At 44.2% G+C, this 23,521-nt stretch overlaps 1 protein-coding gene across 5 annotated transcripts in view; it reads right to left on the bottom strand.

Moving 5' to 3' along the window:
* The window catches only part of cadpsa (Ca2+-dependent activator protein for secretion a), a 160,140-nt gene that overhangs the window by 36,653 nt on the left and 99,966 nt on the right, over positions 1–23,521 (bottom strand). Inside the window, exons 13-20 of one of the 5 annotated variants that reach the window (XM_031806363.1) lie at positions 17,788–17,924; positions 17,498–17,685; positions 14,240–14,341; positions 10,581–10,644; positions 8,734–8,857; positions 6,248–6,316; positions 2,027–2,133; positions 926–934 (exon numbers count right to left, since the gene is read on the bottom strand). In XM_031806363.1, the coding sequence (XP_031662223.1) occupies positions 926–934; positions 2,027–2,133; positions 6,248–6,316; positions 8,734–8,857; positions 10,581–10,644; positions 14,240–14,341; positions 17,498–17,685; positions 17,788–17,924 (800 nt within the window). Of the gene's footprint in view, positions 1–925; positions 935–2,026; positions 2,134–5,306; positions 5,346–6,247; positions 6,317–8,733; positions 8,858–10,580; positions 10,645–14,239; positions 14,342–17,497; positions 17,686–17,787; positions 17,925–23,521 lie in introns of all 5 variants that reach the window. The other 4 variants (XM_031806435.1, XM_031806401.1, XM_031806485.1 and 1 more) reach the window with 4 other exon arrangements.

Genomic DNA, 23,521 nt, shown 5'->3' with positions numbered 1-23,521 from the left:
GGCTGCTAAATTGGGTAATAGTTAGGGTTGGTTTAATTTCCATTCGTCAATTCCTGAACTGTATTGGCCATGGCATACCCTATACACAGAAACATTACTAGATTTGCCAAATTACTTGAATAATAATGGAATTGACTCAAACTGACTGGTACATGGATGAGGTGACTGAGGGTACTGGGTTGAGAAGGTGTGGAAGATGTGTCTATTTCTGGTTATGCTGGTCTACTGATGTTGTTGGTGTTAATTTCCGATGGGAAAATTCACACAACAAAGCATTTTGAGAAATGCAAGAGGGGACAGACGGGTCACGTTACCTCAGACAAATGACATGCTTTTTCCATTGAGAGTAATCAGGTCTACAATGGAGGAGGATCAGCTTGTTGGGTGGAGGTGACTGGATCACCTCTCTTACCTGTCACACAGCTTTCCCCAAACACACAGCACCACAGAGCAGGCCTTTCACTGACAGGATGGGACCAGAGTTGGCTGTGGCAGTTGGGGTGGACAGATAAAACTGCACCAGACCGGGAGGGGTGGGGGCGATGTGATGTGGTCGGGGGGGATTTCAGTGGGAGGGATCTGAGTATGATAGACAGGGACACTGCCACAGTGCTTGTTGAGGTTTGCTTTATCACCAAATGAAACCCTTTGGGCTGCACAAGCACAACTCTCCAGGATGGGCTGAAAACAAGTATAAGGGAAGAAGTTGGGGTACAAGGCTATTACTAGGAAGAGAGATGGGAACAGTTAAGATCATCCCTGGGCATTTGGCATCTTCAGTACATCACATAATATGGGAGGTAGAGGGTGGCAGGGGTTAGGGGTCATGGCAAGTGGGGGGTGACTGCGGTTAGGGGTCATGGCAGGTGGGGGGGCTCCAGGGGTTGGGGGTCATGTTATCAGGATTTGAGGATCCATCACATACCTCTTTGCCCTGTCCGAACATTCCCCGCAAACAAAACAAACAATAAGAGAACAGGAAGGGATTAAGTCAGGTATACTTCTGCAAAGTTCATATCCCTGTGTTTACTTTTTCCATCTAATGGTTAGTTGGCAGGAAATATGTGATGAAGACAGTGAAAGAAAGACATGATCCAAACCAATGGAGAAAAAACAAATGATAGTTTAATTGACAAACCATACTCAAGAGCTCAACGTCTATTAAGAAATATGTCAACATTCTCTTTTGTGAGTAAACATAATATGCATGAGGAAAACCATGCACTTGGCCTAGCCTTCACATAATCAATAGACACATTTGGTGTTTAAAAATGGGTCACTGAGGTCTGTAAATTCTCTTCATGTTTCCAGAAAGAGTACAAATGCAGTGTGAACAACAGGAAGGTAGTCTGAATCATCATCACACCCAACCTACACTACACTACACTACACTACACTACACTACACTACACTACACTACACTACACTACACTACACTGCATTACACTACACTGCTCTACACTACACTGCACTACACTACACTGCTCTGCACTACACTGTTCTACACTACACTACACTACACTGCTCTACCAGCACCATGCAACTTCTGTTGGGGACACCCTCAATTACAGGAAGAGCAACTTGTGACATCACCACAAAAACCTTTATAGCGCCTAGGCTAAGATATGATTCAATTGGCTTAATTAAAGCCCTGTTGGGTATTCCCTTCTAGGAGGCTTGTATAGGAAACAGAGTGACCAAGTCCCCCCGTCAAACTGTGCATTGCTCATCGTTGTCATCCCAAACGATGCCTGGTGCACATGAAATGGAGGAGTGAGAAGTGATGCAACCTTTTTGACCTTTAAACCCACACCTTGACCCCTTACCGTGCAGGCCAATGCGGTCTGGCTAGCATGCACTAGTGAGATATGGAGATAAAAAGAACTGATGTAAATACTGTACCGACTGTGACTGTAGCCTGTTAAACAGAGTCAGAGAGAATAAATGCCCCATGGTTCTCTGTAGTTCTTAACACTCTGCTCTGATAATAACTGACCTTGGAATTATGTATGTGGGCTGTACTCACCTCTGCGTGATGCTCCTCGTTCTGTTGGAGGACCTCGATGACCAGCTCGGCCAGACGTATGGTGTCCTCCAGCTTTTTGGCAGGGGTGACTAAGCGCCCTACATTCTCTGAAGCACAAAGGTCACAGGTCAATATGGAAGGAGATACATGGCTGCAAAACCTTCCCTCAACGTCTGATCAACCTTATGCTAATGTTGTGCAAGTCTCCTAGGGCAACACTGTAATACAACCATCTCTAGAACTATGCAGGTATAAAGAGACAAATTAAAACAGGGAAAACAACAGACAAGTTCCACAGTTATCATGCAAAATGTGCAGAACGTTGTGCATCGCTCATGTTCGGTATGTGCTGACATCCACACTTTGAATGTTTCTTACGTGAGATGCTCAAGTTTAACATGTGATATGCAAAACACTCCCTGAAGTCTGGTCATTTCCCCCTGCTAAGTAGGATAGCTGTGACAACCAGGATAAATATAACCACTAAGAAAGTGTAGAGTGCAAGTATTGGCAGGTTTTTACATCAAATCCATCTTGAAGAACAAAATACACAATGACAGTCTGCTGTTCACATTAGAGGTCTTCACAGATCCACCTGTACCCGGATACCAGAGACCCGAGTGGGTCCTGTTCCAGAATTTAAATAATGTCACGGGTCTGAGTGTCATGGGTCTCAGGTGTGTGTAATCTTAACTGACTTGTCTGGAAGGGCCTGTACAGATCTGAACGCGACTGCTGCTATAGAGAGAGAAAGAGAGAGAGAGACATTTCATCATGTAAGTCATCAAAGCGGCAATAGGCTACAGTCATAGAGCCTCCGTGTGGGGCAAAAGTTAGGAGATACTGTATCTAATCAATGGAAGCTGGAATTAAAATGACGCAATTAAAAGTTAAAGGACAAGGATAGGCTACAACGACCAAGAGCCAACAGGTAGGCTGCTACTTAATATTCTGAATGGAGTTATTATTCGTAACTGTAGGATGAGAAGGCACATGCACTGAAGCATTAATTAACCTACTTAGCTAATGTTAACTAGCTTAACTAGCTTCTTCCAGTTTGATGCAGTCAGGTACTACGTCATCGTATTTGATGATAAATAACCTAGCTATTGCAGTTATTAGTCCACTATCGGCTTGGTTGGTTGCGGTCTCGTCTCTTCTGCCCTCATCCCTGTGTCACTCGCTCACAGTACGGCCCCTCCCCCGCCTGCTAGAGCAACACGCCTCTCTCCCTCCTCTCACGTTTTATCAGCTCTGGCTAATAAAGTAGCTTAAAAAAATAAATTTTCTGCTGCTTCCCTCACTCTGATCCGACTGCCTCTGGATCCGACCAGGTCTATACGAAACAGATCTCGTTGTCTTCGGCTCGATTCGGAATGGGTCTCTCCTCTTTAAAAAAAAAAGTATGTATGCATATCAAGCCCGGGTGGGAAAGCCCCCAGATCCATCTTTGGACCTGTGAAGACCTCTAGTTCACATACTTTACTCAATGGAAACTAATTCAGTCTACAGCGATCATGTTACGAAACACAACCAAGGGACAAAACACAACCATCTCAACTGACCAATGAGGTTGTGATGAAACTACACATAAATGTATGCTTTTGAACTAAAGAAAAGAATAATGAATATGGTGAAGAGATGGTATTTGTGAGAGAGAGAGAGTCAGCATAGGTAACTGGAGAACTGCGTAGGAGCCTATACAATAACATATTGGGTGCTTGTTCAGACTACAGGGCATCTGAGGGTCAAACATCTTTACATATGCCTGATCTCTTCTTAATGAATCAGTCAGACAGACTTTTCACAACAACACTGACTTACTTGACTTATTTTGCACTTCTCAGTCCCTCTTTACAGTCCCAGTAAAATGGAGAGATTAATGTGACAATGTGGACTTCTACACTTGAAGAAATGAGGCAAAGACCATGTCCTCTCCTCGCTGCTTCTGCTCTTTGTCCAGCACACACAACTGTCATTGTGCTAGTGAGGCTCTGTAGTAGCAGGGGTTTAATTGGCAGTGTACAGAAGTACAGCTCTGTGACGCACACACACTGGCAGAGCACTTTAAGCCCAGTGGTGTCTGTGGACTGGACTGTGGCCAGAGGATTGCCTCTGACTGTGTTGAAATGATGGTCTGGTCACCAGTATGGATGGAGGGTTTAAAAGAATGCCCGCAAACACAAAGGGCATTTCTTCCATTGGTCAATGAAGGGGCATGGGTGTGGAGTGATACAGGTGAGGTGAGGGGCAAGGCCAAACATCTAGATCTTCTATAACAGAAACTCAGTATTGCCACATTCTACAGTATAAGGGATGTCCGCTTCTTTTTTAGTCAGTGACTGATTTAGACCAGGGAAACCAGGTGTGAGTGCTGTCCAGTCAGTGACATTTAATGATCAATTACATCTCACACAGTGACACCAGCAAGACTGTGAACCTGAAATAGTCGGAAGTGACATTAATAATGATGATGACTATGTGCTATCATGATCTATGATATCGTCTTGCTTCACTTACTTATCTCCAATGTATCAAAATTGCCATTGATATAACATTATGGGAAATATCAGACAGAATATCCAAACCATTTCATCAGTCATAATGTGTAACCAAACTTTGATATGAGGTTTTTATTCAAAACGATTGCATTTTAGTACATTGGAGATGTTCATGCACCATCTGCAGAGGATGTGATACTTTCATTGCACAACTTGTGAATTCAAACACATAACTGCTATCTTACATGTATTGAAGCTTGCAATAAAGTTGTGCTACCTCTGCAGGTTTCAATCACACAAGTGAGATACTCAATGGCAATGGTCTGAATGGTCTTAAAATTGATCTCTCCGTTCATTTGTTTACTAATTCTCTCCATCTTCTCTTTTCCTCCCTTCCTCACTTCTTTTCTTCCCCTCCTTGACATAATTTTTTTTTTTTAGAAACAGGAAACATCATTGCAGGAAAGAGGAAGCATTTTAAGAGAATTCAGAGGAGGCCCATTGGTGGAGCTACTCCACAGATGAGTGGTCTTAACAGGAGGGCTAGAGAGGGGACTTGATAGTTAGGGTTACCACAATCACCCACTGGGGAGGGCTGCATCTCCATCACTGGAATGCAGTGCAGGTACAGGGGAAAATACAGGACAGGGGTGTGGAGACATAACTCTGTCACAACATTTCTGTAACCTTCCCAGGCCGTGCCTCGGGAAGGCTGTGAGATGTTATGTTGCTATGGCTCTAACTGGGTTAGGATATGCTCATATATAGGATGGTGTCACCTGGATCCTGATCCTTCTTATCTTTCTGAGTTTTCTCCGCTAGGAGAGAGCAGGAGATAGGGAGAGCAGAGAAGAAGAGAAGAAGAGAGAGGGAAGGTGGGAGGGAGAGAAAGAGAGAGAGGAGTGGATAGTCAGTAATGAAAGCATAAGAGCAGGATAGAGTGGAAGTCTGGGAAAAAAAGTGGTTGAGCAACACCTTTCACCCTTCACCCAAGGGATCTCCTCTCCAGATCTGATGTTAACCAGTAGTCAGACATAGACACACATATAGCTTCAAACAGTAAAACATATACAGACAGTGGTCCAAACATCCCCCCCAACGCACACACACACACAAAAAACATAAACACTCCAGGACATACAGTTTATGATTGCCACTTCCTGTTCCTGTTGTCTTACCACTCTGGTCCCCAGTGTGAAATGATACAAACAGGGAAAGTCTTGACAATGTTCCCTATGGTACAGTAGCTGTATGGTGTACCTGTATCATGTACTGTACCAGTGAGACATGGTTCAACAGGACTGAGGGGGGTTTACACAGAAGCAAAGTAAAAATGCATTCAATTCGCAGACAGGCATGTGAACAGAAAACAAAGCTGACAGATACAGTAGATAAGATCTCTCATGATTGTCACAGACCGTTGGAGTCTTGGTCCTGGCTTGCCCTGCTAGGATCTAACAGACAGACACAGACCATGGGCTTGGATCTCTCACAGGTGGCTTTCACAGACAGAAGCAACAGATCAAAAGGAAAAGGACTTAAGAGAAGCAAGAACGAGAGCGTGAGAGAGATAGTTTAAGAGGGCAGCAAGGAATGGTGGTAATAAAGGGGATTGGGACGTGTGAACGGAGAGATGTTGAAAATAGAAAAAGATGGTTGAGGAAAGGGGAAGAGGAGGAACGGGTGGAGAAGGGTGGAGCAGGATGAAGAAGGTACTCACGAATGGTTAAATCCATCACTTGAGACGCCAAGCAGAAGACAGGATGCTCATACATTTCTCTCTTTTTCCCTACAAGAGAGGATCGGGGCATGCAAGAGGCTGGGGTCAGAGGAGGAGAGGTCAGAGCTCTAAGGGTAGCTGCATGTGGGGTATAGGGGTCCCCACAGGTTCCTCTGTGGAGATGGTGGTGGTAGAGGGTGGGGTTTGGCGGCTGGCGAGAAGGTTTGGGATGGGCCCGAAGTGCCGAATTTGGAGAAGAGGGGTGGTTGGACAAAGGGCGTGTGGGCTGGCGGTCGTCTTTGGAAACACTTTTGTTTAACCGTTCGTCATGCCAAATGATATTAAGGTGGGAGACATTTCTCTCAAGTTTGAGTTTTTCCCAATCAAGGCAACAAACAAGCATATGTTTATGAGAAACAGGATTTTTCTGCAGTATTTCCACTCCAAGATACTAAGGGGCATCTCCTTCAGTATCTTCGGCACCCTCAGGTATTTCTTTATAGAAACTGACCGGAATAGAGAAGAGCTGAATTTGAGGCTAGAAATTTCCAGTAAAATTGTATAGGTGAGTGTAGTCAAAGCTACACACACATAGAAATATATTCCAACACATAATTTAGTTTGTAAGCCAGTTCTGTATGCCTAGTAAAGAAATCCTGGGACATGCAACGGACAAATACTGGGTTGCTGCAGAGGGCAATCCCAGCATGCCTTGTGTATTGGCCTTCCTGACTCGTGTTCACACTACAAGGGGCTTGGAGTGAAGCAGCAAAGCCAATAGACAAGAAGAAGGAAAGCAGAGGGGGGTAAGATGAACAGAAGATGAAGGTTATTTCAGAACAAAGGAGAGGAAACCAGGGAAGGAGGAATTGTTGCTTCAGAGCATCACCCCACCTTGAAGCCGCAACGGTGTGCAAGAGGAGAGGGACAGTGGGTTGACTGGCCCAGAGAGAAGCTGAGACACACAGGAGTCAGCATAAAGATGGCAGATTCACGGGGAGTTGAATGCATTTTTACTTACTATACACATCTCTACTGTGCAAGTTAATTTAGGGAGCTATATCAATGTAAATTACACCTGTGAATAAAAAGAGTAAAAGTAAGAGCAGACACGTTAGGGGAAGATGGAGTATTTTTTTCACTGTTTACTGCAGCTGGGGACAGAACAGTTATATTAATTCAAAGGCACCAATATTATATTATTACTTAATATTACTTATTACAATATTAAATTATGTATGAAATCTCTGCTTTGCGTTATCTACTGCATTTTCAATACAATATAAATGCAACACCTTATTTCCATTATTTGATTGTATTTCAATGTTTGACTTTCCTCTTAAAATGTCTCTGAGATCAGTTCTAAATGGAGAGTTCTCCCAAAACACAAAAATGACATTTTATCCATTGCCTTCTAATTTCTAGTGCCAGTGCTAAAGATGATGTTTATCTTTTTTGGAAACCCAAACTGTCGTCAGATGCCATTCCATCTCACCTTATACACATATGATATCCACTAAACCAAAAAAGCAAGCTGTTTATCGGTCTTTCTGTGACCGCAGATAATTTTGGAACGAAGTTGCCTATAAATACACAGTTGCTGTAGCTTTTGCAATTGGACAAGCAAATGATAAAAAGGATGTTTCAAATTAAAACCGAGATGACTGCATTAAAAAATACAGTAGGCCTGTTGGCTACATAGGCCTATGTACAATATTTAAATCATATTGAAATCAATTTCATGTTCAGTCAATTGAGTTCAATTTGTAGGCTACACTGTCTAATTTTACCTCAATATTTGTGTAACAACATGTGCGCAATGATGTGACAAATGAATCTGTAATTTAGTGCATTATTATAGGTAAGCATTAGAATAAGCTGCCTCAATATTTGCAGCCATAATGTGACAATATCTCTCAGCTAGGAGCGGATCCGTCGTCAGTATTGTGGAATAATTATAATGTTAAGGTAAGATTTGAATGGAGAAAGCTGATCAGAGAACAGTGCTGCCTTTCTTTTGATTCTATCAGTATCGACACATGCTCCAACATTGTACTTAGCGATGCGTGGTGTTTTGGGAAACTCATGTTACATCAGGAATGATGCATCATTAAAATACTTGTAAGCCTAAGTCCCATTGCTATCGGGAAACTGAGTCCTGATGTTTAAGAGGTCATGTCGTTTGTGTGCAACAGTTGACCTGCAGGGGGCAATGTGGTAAAGCACCAGAGGGCATGATGTCTGTAGTATCTCACAACTGCTGTCTGATTGTGTCTTTTCCCCAAGTACAGTAGGCCACTGTGCAACAACAACGTGTGATAATCCCTATAGATATCAACGCTATTGTGGTAACAATGCTAGAAGGGAGACAAAAATGTTGACAGAACATAAATAGTACAGTACAGTACTGTGTGTGAAAGAGTGTAGGACACGGTGTGATGCTGCATTGTGTGTGGAGGGGTGTCAGTGTGTAAGTGGTCATCTACCTTCTACTTTGGCATATTCTGAGAGGCGCTGGTAGTTGATCAAGGCTGCTTGCTCCAGACATTTACGGATGACTGTCTTCACCTCCTCCTGGGGCACAGAGGTGACGATATCCTTCATCAGCACCTGGGACAGAACAGAAGACGTTGTAGAAAAAATACTTTTCCCCCTCTTTTTTTACCCCCTGTTTCTCCCCAATTTCATGGTATCCAATTGTTAGTAGTTACTGTCTTGTCTCATCGCTGCAACTCCCGTAACGGATTCGGGAGAGGAGAAGGTCGAGAGCCAAGCATCCCCCGAAACACAACCCAACCAAGCCGCACTGCTTCTTAACACAGCGCGCATCCAACCTGGAAGCCAGCCGCACCAATGTGTCAGAGGAAACACCGTACACCTGGCGGCCTGGTTAGCGTGCACTGCGCCCGACCCGCCACAGGAGTCGCTAGTGCGCGATGAGACAAGGATATCCCTGCCGGCCAAACCCCCCCTAACCCGGACAACGCTAGGCCAATTGAGCGCCGCCCTAAAAATTGTCAAAGACTCCAGCCACCCTAGTCATAGACTGTTCTCTTTGCTACCTCATGGCAAGCGGTACCAGAGAGCCAAGTCTTCTTAACAGCCTCTACCCCCAAGCCATAATACTCCTGAACAGCTAATCAAATGGCTACCCAGACTATTTGCATTCCCCCCCACACTTTTAAGCTGCTGCTACTTTCTGTTTATTATCTATGCATAGTCACTTTAACTCTGCCTACATGTACATATTACCTCAATTACCTCAACTAACCGGTGCCCCCGCACATTGACTCTGTACCAGTACCCCCTGTATTTAGCCTCGCTATGGTTATTTTACTGATTCTTTAATTATTTGTTACTGTTATTTTTGTTTATCTATTTTTTACTTAACACTTATTTTTTCTTAAAACTGCATTGTTGCTTAAGGGTTGTATGTAAGATTTTCACTGTAAGGTCTACAGTTTACTGTTAATGTAACGAGCCTGAATATACATTGTGTCTTGTCTTCATCGATCTATTTTGTTTACCAGGCTTACTACTTGGTACCGCTGTTTTGTTCTGTTCCATTCGTTCACATTCACAGTTATGTCCGTATTCTAAGCCAAACTGCTATTCAGTATTTTTGTTTGCATGTATGAATAACTAGGCCACTACTTTCAGCATTTAGTTTGCATTATTTTGGTAAGACAGCTGTGTCTCCAGCTGCATTCACATAGGCTGTTTGTAATAGATGAATTGTCCTATCTATCTTGTAGCCTATATTCATTACCAAAACGGCCTAGCTGTAGGGCGCTGTCCATTGTGCTGCAGAGAGGCTACAGATTTCAAAAGCACTCAATGAGTCTCGGCATTTGAACTTTGTGTTTATTGTGGTATAGGGTGATTATATAAACCGAATTCAATATAATTCCAATGCAAGAACCTCCCAAAAATGTGTCCCCTCGCCGATTTCAACTGTTCCCTTAGTCACTTCTTCCTGGCGCCAGGTCTGGGAGGAGAGGGTGTGGGGGGGCTCAACCAAATCTCGCTTAGGTCCCACAAAAGACTAGAATTGGCCCTACAGTATGTACCACAAAGGGGAAAAAGATGGGAGTGTGCTTGTTGACCCTTCACTTCTAGAGAACAGGAGACAAACATCTGTTTTACCAAGTAGCCTATATTATAAACAACATAATATAGAAATCAAATAGACAACTATCCATACAATCTGGTCAATTTGGATGGAACATTTAAGATATTATTCAGTTTTTTTGTCCCATAGCCTAAAGGAAGGTATTTGTCCATGGTTAATAGAACATAAGGTAAGGCTAAAAAAGGATGCATAATAACATACCCTCTCAAGCAGGGACAAAGTGGCTTTCAGGGCCCCCTCCGGTCGACCAAATGGAAAACAGTACCTGTGAAAGAAATCCAGTTTTATTTATGTAGGGTTTCTATGAAGGTACAGTACATTCGGAAAGTATTCAGACCCCTTCACCTTTTCCACATTTTGTTACGTTACAGCCCTATTCTAAAACTGAATAATAGTTTCCCCCCCTCATCAGTCTACACACACTACCCCATAACAACAACTCAAAAACTGGTTTTAAAAATGTGTAAATTTATTTTAATAAAAAAAAAAACTTTGTTGAAGCACCTTTGGCAGCGATTACAGCCTCAAGTCTACTTGGGTATGACGCTACAAGCTTGGGGAGTTTCTCCCATTTTTCTCTGCAGATCCTCTCAAGCTCAGTCAAGTTGGATGGGAAGCGTTGATGCACAGCTATTTTCAGATCTCTCCAGAGATGTTCGATTGGGTTCAAGTCCGGGCTCTGGCTAGGCCACTCAAGGACATTCAGAGACTTGTCCCGAAGCCTGCGTTGTCTTGGCTGTGTGCTTACGGTCGTTGTCCTGTTGAAAGGTGAACCTTGCCCCCAGTTTAAGGTCCTGAGCGATCTGGAGCAGGTTTTCATCAAGGATCTCTCTGTTCTTTGCTCCATTCATCTTTCCCTTGATCCTGACTAGTCTCCCAGTCCCTACAGCTGAAAAATATACCCACAGCATGATGCTGCCACCACCATGTTTCACCATAGGGATGGTATTGGCCAGGTGATAAGCGGTGCCAGGTTTCCTCCAGATGTGATGCTTGGCATTCAGGCCAAAGAGTTCAATCATGGTTTCATTAGACCAGATAATCTTGTTTCTCATGGTCTGAGAGTCCTTTGGGGGCCTTTTGGCAAACTCCAAGCGGGCTGTCATGTGCCTTTTACTGAGTCTTCCGTCTGGCCACTCTACCATAAAGGCCGAATTGGTGGAGTGCTGCAGAGATTGCTGTCCTTCTGGAAGGTTCTCCCATCTCCACAGAGGAATTCTGGTGCTCTGTCAGAGTGACCATCGGGATCTTGGTCACCTCCCTGACCAATGCCTTTCTCCCCTGATTGCTCAGTTTGGCCGGTCGGCCAGCTTTAGGAAGAGTCTTGGTGGTTCCAAACTTCTTCCATTTAAGAATGATGGAGGCCACTGTGTTTTTGGGGACCTTCAAGGCTGCAGAAATGTTTTTGTACGGACAATTCCTTCGACCTAACGACTTGGTCGACCTAAAGCACTGTCAACTGTGGGACCTTATATACACAGGTGTTTGCCTTTACAAATCATGTCCAATCAATTGAATTTACCACAGGTGGACTCCAATCAAGTTGTAGAAACTTGGAAAGGATGAGTCAATGGAGACATGATGCACCTGAGCTCAATTTCGAGTCTCATAGAATGCTTATATATTTTTTATTTATTTATTTCACCTTTATTTAACCAGGTAGGCTAGTTGAGAACAAGTTCTCATTTACAACTGCGACCTGGCCAAGATAAAGCATAGCAGTGTGAACAGACAACAACAGAGTTACACATGGAGTAAACAATAAACAAGTCAATAACACAGTAGAAAAAAAAGGGGACAGCTGCAGCGATCGGTTAGCTGCTCAGATAGCAGATGTTTAAAGTTGGTGAGGGAGATAAAAGTCTCCAACTTCAGTGATTTTTGCAATTCGTTCCAGTCACAGTCAGCAGAGAACTGTAAGGAAAGGCAGCCAAACGAGGTGTTGGCTTTAGGGATGATCGGTGAGATACACCTGCTGGAGCGTGTGCTACGGGTGGGTGTTGCCATCGTGACCAGTGAACTGAGATAAGGTGGAGCTTTACCTAGCATGGACTTGTAGATGACCTGGAGCCAGTGGGTCTGGCGTCGAATATGTAGCGAAGACTAGCCGACTAGAGCATACAAGTCGCAGTGGTGGGTGGTATAAGGTGCTTTAGTAACAAAACGGATGGCACTGTGATAAACTGCATCCAGTTTGCTGAGTAGAGTATTGCTATTTTGTAAATGAGATCGTCGAGGATCGGTAGGATAGTCAGTTTTACTAGGGTAAGTTTGGCGGCGTGAGTGAAGGAGGCTTTGTTGCGGAATAGAAAGCCGACTCTAGATTTGATTTTAGATTGGAGATGTTTGATATGAGTCTGGAAGGAGAGTTTACAGTCTAGCCAGACACCTAGGTACTTATAGATGTCCACATATTCTAGGTCGGAACCATCCAGGGTGGTGATGCTAGTCGGGCGTGCGGGTGCAGGCAGCGAATGGTTGAAAAGCATGCATTTGGTTTTACTAGAGTTTAAGAGCAGTTGGAGGCCACGGAAGGAGTGTTGTATGGCATTGAAGCTCGATTGAAGGTTAGATAGCACAGTGTCCAAGGAAGGGCCAGAAGTATACAGAATGGTGTCGTCTGCGTAGAGGTGGATCAGGGAATCGCCCGCAGCAAGAGCAACATCATTGATATATACAGAGAAAAGAGTCGGCCCGAGAATTGAACCCTGTGGCACCCCCATAGAGACTGCCAGAGGACCGGACAACATGCCCTCCAATTTGACACACTGAACTCTGTCTGCAAAGTAGTTGGTGAACCAGGCAAGGCAGTCATTAGAAAAACCGAGGCTACTGAGTCTGCCGATAAGAATATGGTGATTGACAGAGTCGAAAGCCTTGGCCAGGTCGATGAAGACGGCTGCACAATACTGTCTGTTATCGATGGCGGTTATGATATCGTTTAGTACCTTGAGCGTGGCTGAGGTGCACCCGTGACCGGCTCGGAAACCAGATTGCACAGCGGAGAAGGTAGGAGAAGCTGGGATTCGAAGGTGGGATTCGAGATGGTCAGTGATCTGTTTGTTGACTAGGCTTTCGAAGACCTTAGATAGGCAGGGCAGGATGGATATAGGTCTGTAACAGTTTGGGTCCAGGGTGTCTCCCCCTTTGAAGAGGGGGATGACTGCGGCAGCTTTCCAATGCTTGGGGATCTCAGACGATATGAAAGCGAGGTTGAACAGGCTGGTAATAGGGGTTTGCACAATGGCGGCGGATAGTTTCAGAAATAGAGGGTCCAGATTGCCAAGACCAGCTGATTAGTACGGGTCCAGGTTTTGCAGCTCTTTCAGAACATCTGCTATCTGGATTTGGGTAAAGGAGAAGCTGGGAGGCTTGGGCGAGTTGCTGCGGGGGGGGGGGGGGGGGGGAGCTGTTGGAGGTTGGAGTAGCCAGGAGGAAGGCATGGCCAGCCGTTGAGAAATGCTTGTTGAAGTTTTCAATTATCATGGATTTATCAGTGGTGACCGTGTTACAAAAAAAGTAAAATTACCTGCTTTCGCTTTGTCATTATAGGGTATTGTGTTTAGATTGATGAGGATTTTTAAAAATGTAATCCATTTTAGAACAAGGCTGTAAATAGTGAAGGGGTCTGAATACTTTCTGAATGCACTGTATTCCTTCATCATAAGACCATTCTTTATCCTCAAGGAGTTCTATAATTTATAAATGACTAGCTTGTTTTTGAGATCAGAATGTAAGTAACATATAGCAGAGCACAGTGATTGGCATAAGTCATGATCTACAATCTGTGATCTGATGAGTCCCATAGGCATGTCTGTGCCAGGGTCAGTTACAGACTTGGCAGTGAGTACAGTACACACCTGAAGTGTGTGATCTGGTTCTCCAGCAGAACACGCAGCCTCTCCTTGATATCCTCAAAGCGCTCCTTCTCCTCCACAGTCACCGTCCCTATCCCGTCAGGCCTGAGGGTCATACAGTACCATAGAGTTTATATGGTTGGAGCATGGGGCAGGAAACACCAAGGTTGTGGGTTTCATTCCCACATCGTCCACATATTGAACTATGCATTTACATTATATATTAATATTTTAGAATTATCATAACATCCCAAATCAGAGTAGGCAGTATTGCCACCTCTGATACAGTAATCACAGGGGTCACACACAAGGGTCAAACGGTCACTGGAGGTCTAACTGAGAATTTCAGCTAACATACAGTAATACACATGTAGTATGTAGTTATACGTCCACAGCAGAGCCTACAGTACAAATCCAGCGTATGTGTGGTATATTCTACAGGTAAGAGCCAGCCAGCTATCTGGGAGAGTGGAGCCACTGGTATCTGAGAGGATGGTTACAGGGAGGGGGGGGGGGATCCCCCTGCCCTTCACACACCCCTATGGCAAGCTGTGGCCCCCATCGTGTCTGACAGGAGGAGTATCCCTCCCCACCTCCCTCCTCCTTTCTCACTGTCCTTCACTGAGATGACATCCTGGGCCCGGTGACAACAAGCATGTCACGTCTCCTGCTCCTCAAGCCGCTGTCACGGCGACCAGTGCCTCCTCTGTCACATGCACTCACGTTCCCCTGTGCTCACGTTCCCCCATCCTCAGCCGTGTCACTAACTATAAGGAGATAGGCCCCTCACCCATGCTCCCTCTATGTGTGTGTGTTTCAGGCTATGATTGTCAGTGTGTGTTTTTGTGTGTGTCTTCATCTGAGGCATGTCATAAGCAATAAAAAGCCCAAGCTTTTAATAACATGGTATGTGATGTGAAAACTCAGGAAACAAATTTGATAATTTCACACTAATTATGCCTAGCCTTATTTTGTTCTCCTACACGGCTTTCATAATGTTTTCATAAACTCTATTGTCATGACTACATGGAAATGAGTTGTCATTTGTCACAGAGCGATCAGAGAAACTAATAATATCAGAGGAACACCACATCAGAGGTCTCTGCTTATTTCAAAAGTACGTGACTGGAAATTAATTACAGCCAAATCACAAATTGACTTGTACATCCAATTTAAAAAGATAAAAGCCATATTTACCTGGTACTTTTAACATTCAAACACCACATTTCCAAAGCATTACCTAAACTAACTGGAGGTGGAATTAAATCAACTCCAACCCTTAAAATTCTATTTACTCTTAATTTACTCCCAGGCTACTGTACTCCCTATAATATTCAGTCCATGCCCTGTGGCTATAAGGCTATTAGGTTGTGGGTCGGTGAGGGGAGTAAGGGGGGGTCAGGGTAGTGAAGGGGGTCATGGCCAGAGAGGGGTTTCTCTCGCGGGCAGCACGGGGCTGTCATGGTCATGGGGACTGGAGGCGGGCTGGCTGTGGCCTGGGCTCGGACAGTGGCAGGAGACACTCGCCCGTCACCCATGATGACCTGTCATCCTGTCATCCCTGACCTTCAGGCAGGCCGGCTGGAGAGCTCCCACTACAGTACACTACACCCCCCTCCCTCCCTTATTTTCTCTCTCTCCATCCTTCTTTCCCTCTCCCTCTATTCCTGAACCTCTCTCTCTTTTCCTCTCATTTTCCCCTCTCGCTCTCCACCCCCACTCTCATCCTCCTGTCTTGGAGCTACTCCCGTCTCCCTGTCTAGCCTGATCATAACAGGACTCAAACAGACAGCCCACCTCAGCTCGATCACTGTCTGTTACAGGATGGGGGAGGGGTGGAGGGAGGGGTAGATTGGGTAGGAGGAGTGTCAGATTGGGGCAGACTGGTAGACTGACAGACAGCTGCCCATGACCTTCGCCCCTCAACACTGTAGTGACACTCGCTTGTTTATGTTGACTAGAGATCAAGCCATTATTATGACATACAAAAGTCTGGGCAGATGTACACAAACACACAAGTACAAACAAGCTTACATATGTATGCAAACACAGACATTTTATTATTTAAAAAACACATTTGTAATACTATTATTTGCAAAACTCATTAATTATTTCAATATTTCAAATACAGTATTTAATCTTGTTAAAAACAAACACTCATGTGTCACAAAGGTCGAATGGGAGTCACAGTGGATCTATAAGTGAGGAGGAATACACATTCACATGTTCGTCAGAACTTCCTATTTTCTAGTTGTGATGTCAGAAAAACAACTTTGTTTCATTCAAAACAGCATTTGTTGTCATCTTTTGGTTGAAAAGGTCAAAGTCAGTGGTGAAAAGTCACAACCCGGCCTACAACATTTAATCAGAGTTCCCACTTGTAATTTCGACTTAGCGGGTCATTCAAGTAAACTTTCTAGACGGAACTAGGAATTTCCGATAACTCCAATAGCATGTGAAAGTGGGAGAAGCACCACAGACTCTTACCTTCTGGGACTTGGAGTACTTTTCCCCCACTAAACTCCATGATTTTGAGTTCCCTCTTGGAGGGGGTGGGGGTCTCTGGGGTGGGGGGGTAAAGGTAGCTTTGAAGCTCTGCCTCGGTTACGGACCAGTTTAGCAACTCAGACAGTCTCTGACTACAGGTTACATGAGGGAGAGGCAGGGGTGATGTTATGAGAGCAAGCAAGGAAAAACAGAGAAGAGAAAAGTAATGGCAAACAAAAATAATAGACAATGAGAAACAATTCATTGACAACAGAAGAACAGATAACTAAGAAAGAAGAACAATTTAATAATATACACAAATCCCAACTGAACACGAGAGACTTAAAATCATAAGTGACTGAAAAAAGTGATTTAAAAATAATATTAGAGAAAGTAAGCTTTGACTGATGCAACAAACAACAAGCATGGGATGTTGGGTGGAATACACACTGGGTTAGAGTCTTCTCTGAATGAAATTGATTCTTCGTAGAAGGTTGGTGATAGGGTGGCTTCTCTGAACAGGGATTCTTGGTTTGCTTTCAAAAGCATAACATGACATTCATACGCAACACGCATAACATTTATGACACACACAAAGACAGAGAGAGACAGAGAGAAAGAAAGAAAGAAAGAAAGAAAGAAAGAAAGAAAGAAAGAAAGAAAGAAAGAAAGAAAGAAAGAAAGAAAGAAAGAAAGAAAGAAAGAAAGAAAGAAAGAAAGAAAGAAAGGAGGGGAGATAGCATAGAAGGAGAGATGTACGTCAGTTTTCTGTACCTGTTGCCGTGGACGTGTGAGGCACAGAAAGCAAAGCTGTAGTGTAGCAGGGTGGGGTCAATCATAGCCCCGTTCTCCGCCCGCTCCAGCAGGTCGCCCAGGTAACACAGGTGTCTGTGACACCCCCGCACACCATTACGAGCACAGTACTCATCCATGACAAACACCTGGCCTGGACTGAGCCAGCCCTGCAAAATTGACAAAGGAGGGGTTCAATGATAGAATGACTTATATGGGATCACATCCCAAAGCAAAAGAATGAGGGAACCACTAGACTTAACTTTCCTCACCAAACAGGAGTAAGAGTCATTGAGCCTGTGGTCCAAGGTGAGGCGCTGGACCATCTCAAATAGGGAAGAGTGGTCGAAACTACAGGGGTTGGCTGAGATGAACTCATCCATGCCGTGTTTCTGTGCCCGGTCCGCGTCTGTGTCCGTCCACCCCAGAGAGAGAGAGAGAGAGAGACAGCCAGCACACATGGAGGGAGAAATAGGATCCAGAGAGGAGTTAGATATATCAGAGGATGTGAATTGCTGAAGAAGTGAGAGGGTGAGAGAGTGTCACTCAAGCAGCGGGAGGGCCCTATTCTATCAAAACCATTAAGCAGGTTTACATGAGACACAAATACTGTATATACACAGTACCAGTCAAAAGTTTAGACACACCTACTCATTCAAGGGTTTTTCTTTATTTTTACTATTTTCTGCATTATAGAATTATAGTGAAGACATCAAAACTAACCGTAATAGCCTTGGTTTATGCATGTTAACATTAGAAGCCTCCTCCCTAAGTTTGTTCTATTCACTGCTTTAGCACACTCTGCCAACCCGGATGTTCTAGCTGTGTCTGAATCCTGGCTTAGGAAGACCACCAAAAATTCAGACATTTTAATTCCAAACTACAACATTTTCAGACAAGATAGAACTGCCAAAGGGGGCGGTGTTGCAATCTACTGCAAAGATAGCCTGCAGAGTTCTGTCCTACTATCCAGGTCTGTACCCAAACAATTTGAACTTCTACTTTTAAAAATCCACCTCTCTAAAAACAAGTCTCTCACCGTTGCCGCCTGCTATAGACCACCCTCTGCCCCCAGCTGTGCTCTGGACACCATATGTGAACTGATTGCCCCCCATCTATCTTCAGAGTTCGTGCTGCTAGGCGACCTAAACTGGAACATGCTTAACACCCCAGCCATCCTACAATCTAAACTTGATGCCCTCAATCTCACACAAATTATCAATGAACCTACCAGGTACCTCCCCAAAGCCTTAAACACGGGCACCCTCATAGATATCATCCTAACCAACTTCCCCTCTAAATACACCTCTGCTGTCTTCAACCAAGATCTCAGCGATCACTGCCTCATTGCCTGCATCCGTAATGGGTCAGCAGTCAAACGACCTCCACTCATCACTGTAAAACGCTCCCTGAAACACTTCTGCGAGCAGGCCTTTCTAATCGACCTGGCCGGGGTATCCTGGAAGGATATTGATCTCATCCCGTCAGTAGAGGATGCCTGGATTTTTTTTTTAAATGCCTTCCTAACCATCTTAAATAAACATGCCCCATTCAAGAAATGTAGAACCAGGAACAGATATAGCCCTTGGTTCTCCCCAGACCTGACTGCCCTTAACCAACACAAAAACATCCTATGGCGTTCTGCATTAGCTTCGAACAGCCCCCGTGATATGCAGCTGTTCAGGGAAGCTAGAAACCATTATACACAGGCAGTTAGAAAAGCCAAGGCTAGCTTTTTCAAGCCGAAATTTGCTTCCTGCAACACTAACTCAAAAAAGTTCTGGGACACTGTAAAGTCCATGGAGAATAAGAACACCTCCTCCCAGCTGCCCACTGCACTGAAGATAGGAAACACTGTCACCACTGATAAATCCACCATAATTGAGAATTTCAATAAGCATTTTTCTACGGCTGGCCATGCTTTCCACCTGGCTACTCCTACCCCGGACAACAGCACTGCACCCCCAACAGCAACTCGCCCAAGCCTTCCCCATTTCTCCTTCTCCCAAATCCATTCAGCTGATGTTCTGAAAGAGCTGCAAAATCTGGACCCCTACAAATCAGCCGGGCTAGACAATCTGGACCCTTTCTTTCTACAATTATCTGCCGAAATTGTTGCCACCCCTATTACTAGCCTGTTCAACCTCTCTTTCGTGTCGTCTGAGATTCCCAAAGATTGGAAAGCAGCTGCAGTCATCCCCCTCTTCAAAGGGGGGGACACTCTTGACCCAAACTGCTACAGACCTATATCTATCCTACCGTGCCTTTCTAAGGTCTTCGAAAGCCAAGTCAACAAACAGATTACCGACCATTTCGAATCTCACCATACCTTCTCTGCTATGCAATCTGGTTTCAGAGCTGGTCATGGGTGCACCTCAGCCACGCTCAAGGTCCTAAACGATATCTTAACCGCCATCGATAAGAAACATTACTGTGCAGCCGTATTCATTGATCTGGCCAAGGCTTTCGACTCTGTCAATCACCATATCCTCATCGGCAGACTCGACACTCTTGGTTTCTCAAATGATTGCCTCGCCTGGTTCACCAACTACTTCTCTGATAGAGTTCAGTGTGTCAAATCGGAGGGTCTGCTGTCCGGACCTCTGGCAGTCTCTATGGGGGTGCCACAGGGTTCAATTCTTGGACCGACTCTCTTCTCTGTATACATCAATGAGGTCGCTCTTGCTGCTGGTGAGTCCCTGATCCACCTCTACGTAGACGACACCATTCTGTATACTTCCGTCCCTTCTTTGGACACTGTGTTAACAACCCTCCAGGCAAGCTTCAATGCCATACAACTCTCCTTCCGTGGCCTCCAATTGCTCTTAAATACAAGTAAAACTAAATGCATGCTCTTCAACCGATCGCTACCTGCACCTACCCGCCTGTCCAACATCACTACTCTGGACGGCTCTGACTTAGAATACGTGGACAACTACAAATACTTAGGTGTCTGGTTAGACTGTAAACTCTCCTTCCAGACCCATATCAAACATCTCCAATCCAAAGTTAAATCTAGAATTGGCTTCCTATTTCGCAACAAAGCATCCTTCACTCATGCTGCCAAACATACCCTTGTAAAACTGACCATCCTACCAATCCTCGACTTTGGCGATGTCATTTACAAAATAGCCTCCAATACCCAACTCAACAAATTGGATGCAGTCTATCACAGTGCAATCCGTTTTATCACCAAAGCCCCATATACAACCCACCATTGCGACCTGTACGCTCTCGTTGGCTGGCCCTCGCTTCATACTCGTCGCCAAACCCACTGGCTCCATGTCATCTACAAGACCCTGCTAGGTAAAGTCCCCCCTTATCTCAGCTCGCTGGTCACCATAGCATCTCCCACCTGTAGCACACGCTCCAGCAGGTATATCTCTCTAGTCACCCCCAAAACCAATTCTTTCTTTGGCCGCCTCTCCTTCCAGTTCTCTGCTGCCAATGACTGGAACGAACTACAAAAATCTCTGAAACTGGAAACACTTATCTCCCTCACTAGCTTTAAGCACCAACTGTCAGAGCAGCTCACAGATTACTGCACCTGTACATAGACCACCTATAATTTAGCCCAAACAACTACCTCTTTCCCAACTGTATTTAATTTTTATTTATTTATTTATTTTGCTCCTTTGCACCCCATTATTTTTATTTCTACCTTGCACATTCTTCCATTGCAAAACTACCATTCCAGTATTTTACTTGCTATATTGTATTTACTTTGCCATCATGGCCTTTTTTGCCTTTACCTCCCTTCTCACCTCATTTGCTCACATTGTATATAGACTTGTTTATACTGCATTATTGACTGTATGTTTGTTTTTACTCCATGTGTAACTCTGTGTCGTTTTATCTGTCGAACTGCTTTGCTTTATCTTGGCCAGGTCGCAATTGTAAATGAGAACTTGTTCTCAACTTGCCTACCTGGTTAAATAAAGGTAAAATAAAATAAATAAATAAAACAAATTTGAGATTCTTCAAAGTAGCCACCCTTTGCCTTGATGACAGCTTTGCACACTCTTGGCATTCTCTCAACCAGCTTCATGAGGAATGCTTATCCAACAGTCTTGAAGGAGTTCCCTCATATGCTGAGCACTTGTTGGCTGCTTTTCGTTCACTCTGCAGTCAAACACATCCTAAACCATCTCATTGTGGAAGCCAAGTCATCTGATGCAGCACTCCATCACTTTCCTTGGTCAAATAGCCCTTACACAGTCTGGAGGTGTGTTTTGGGTCATTGTCCTGTTGAAAAACAAATGATAGTCCCACTAAGCCCAAATCAGATCGGATGGTGTATCGCTGCAAAATGCTGTGGTAGCCATGCTGCTTAAGTGTGCCTTTAATTATAATTAAATCACAGACAGTGTCAGCAGCAAAGCACCCCCATAGCATCCCATGTTCTCCTCCCTGCGTCACAGTGAGAACCACACATGCGGTGATCATCTGTTCACCTACTCTGTGCCTCACAAAGACAGGGCAGTTGGAACCAAAAATCTCACATTTGGACTCATCAGACCAAAGGACAGATTTCCACCGATCTAATGTCTATTGCTCATGTTTCTTGGCCCAAGCAAGTCTCTTCTTCTTATTGGTGTCCTTTAGTAGTGGTTGCTTTGCAGCAATTCAACCATGAAGGCCTGATTCACACATTCTCCTTTGAACAGTTGATGTTGAGATGTGTCTGTTAATTGAATTCTGTGAAGCATTTATTTGGCATGCAATTTCTGAGGCTGGTAACTCTAATGAACTTATCCACATCAACAGAAGTAACTCTGGGTTTTCCATTCCTGTGGCGGTCCTCATGAGAGTCAGTTGCATCATAGCGCTTGAGGGTTTATGCGACTGTACTTGAAGAAACTTTCAAAGTTCTTATTGAATAGGGCTCTCGTACAGTATGCTTCTTCTGGGGATGGGTGTTCTGGTCAATGGAAAGATTAACTGTGGGGTTCATTGTCAACTAGCAAGTGGAAGGAGCTCTGGGCCAGAGGAGTGGATGTGAGTAGGAGTAGATGCAAGTTGCAGCATAACCAATGCAGACGGATCGTTCCTGTGGTCATGCATGACTGGTTCTGTTCTGTTTCAGGGTTTCTTCTGCATAGAAAACCCTTGGGCGGGCTACCTAAGTTATTCGGCCACCTATGTCAAAACATTAAGAGAAATAATCAAATGGAAGGAAAAACTAAGGAAAAACGTAAGAAGGAAAAACATTTTCAGTGCAAACATAAATGACTTAAACGACTAAAACCAAAATATAATGTACGTAGAAAAGATAAATGGACTTATATATTTTTTTTATAAGAACATCTTTGAGAACCAACAATCACCTAAATAAGTATTTTTGTCATGGCAAAGTGCTCGCATTGATTTTGTTATGTTTGAATCACTCAGACAGCATAAGCCATGGAAAAATGTGTAGAATTGCAAAAACGATGCTTTAAAACTGCACATTCTTTCTCCATCTCATTGCAAAATGTGTACAATTGCAGGAAATTAGCTTTAAAATAGCAATATTCTGTCACTACAGCCTCTGATTTTGGCCACGCAATTGGCCATGCCCACACCACACCCGCCAACTAAACCCCATTTTGATCCAGAAAAAACCCTTCTGTCAATCTCACTATTACAACGTTGGTCCAGTTTCCCTTGATAAAGGCTAAAGTTAATGTCTGTGGGGTCTCTCTCTCTCGCTCTCTACATAACAGTGTATGTTCTCCCCGCAAATCTCAAGTCGGGGTGGCAGGGTAGCCTAGTGGTTAGAGCATTGGACTAGTAACTGAAAGGTTGTAAGTTCAAATCCCCGAGCTGACAAGGTACAAAATCTGTCGTTCTGCCCCTGAACAGGCAGTTAACCCACTGTTCCTAGGCCGTCATTGCAAATAAGAATTTGTTCTTAACTGACTTGCCATTAAAAAAAAGAAAAAGTCCCTTATGTGATCCTTCAACTTGAGCATATATAAACGCTAGCTAGACCCATCTCCTTTCCCCTCCCCCCTCTGCTCAGCT

Source organism: Oncorhynchus kisutch, linkage group LG1 (genome assembly GCF_002021735.2).
Source record: "Oncorhynchus kisutch isolate 150728-3 linkage group LG1, Okis_V2, whole genome shotgun sequence".
NCBI classification, from domain to species: domain Eukaryota; kingdom Metazoa; phylum Chordata; class Actinopteri; order Salmoniformes; family Salmonidae; genus Oncorhynchus; species Oncorhynchus kisutch.
This window is presented reverse-complemented; position numbering and strand designations above follow the sequence as displayed.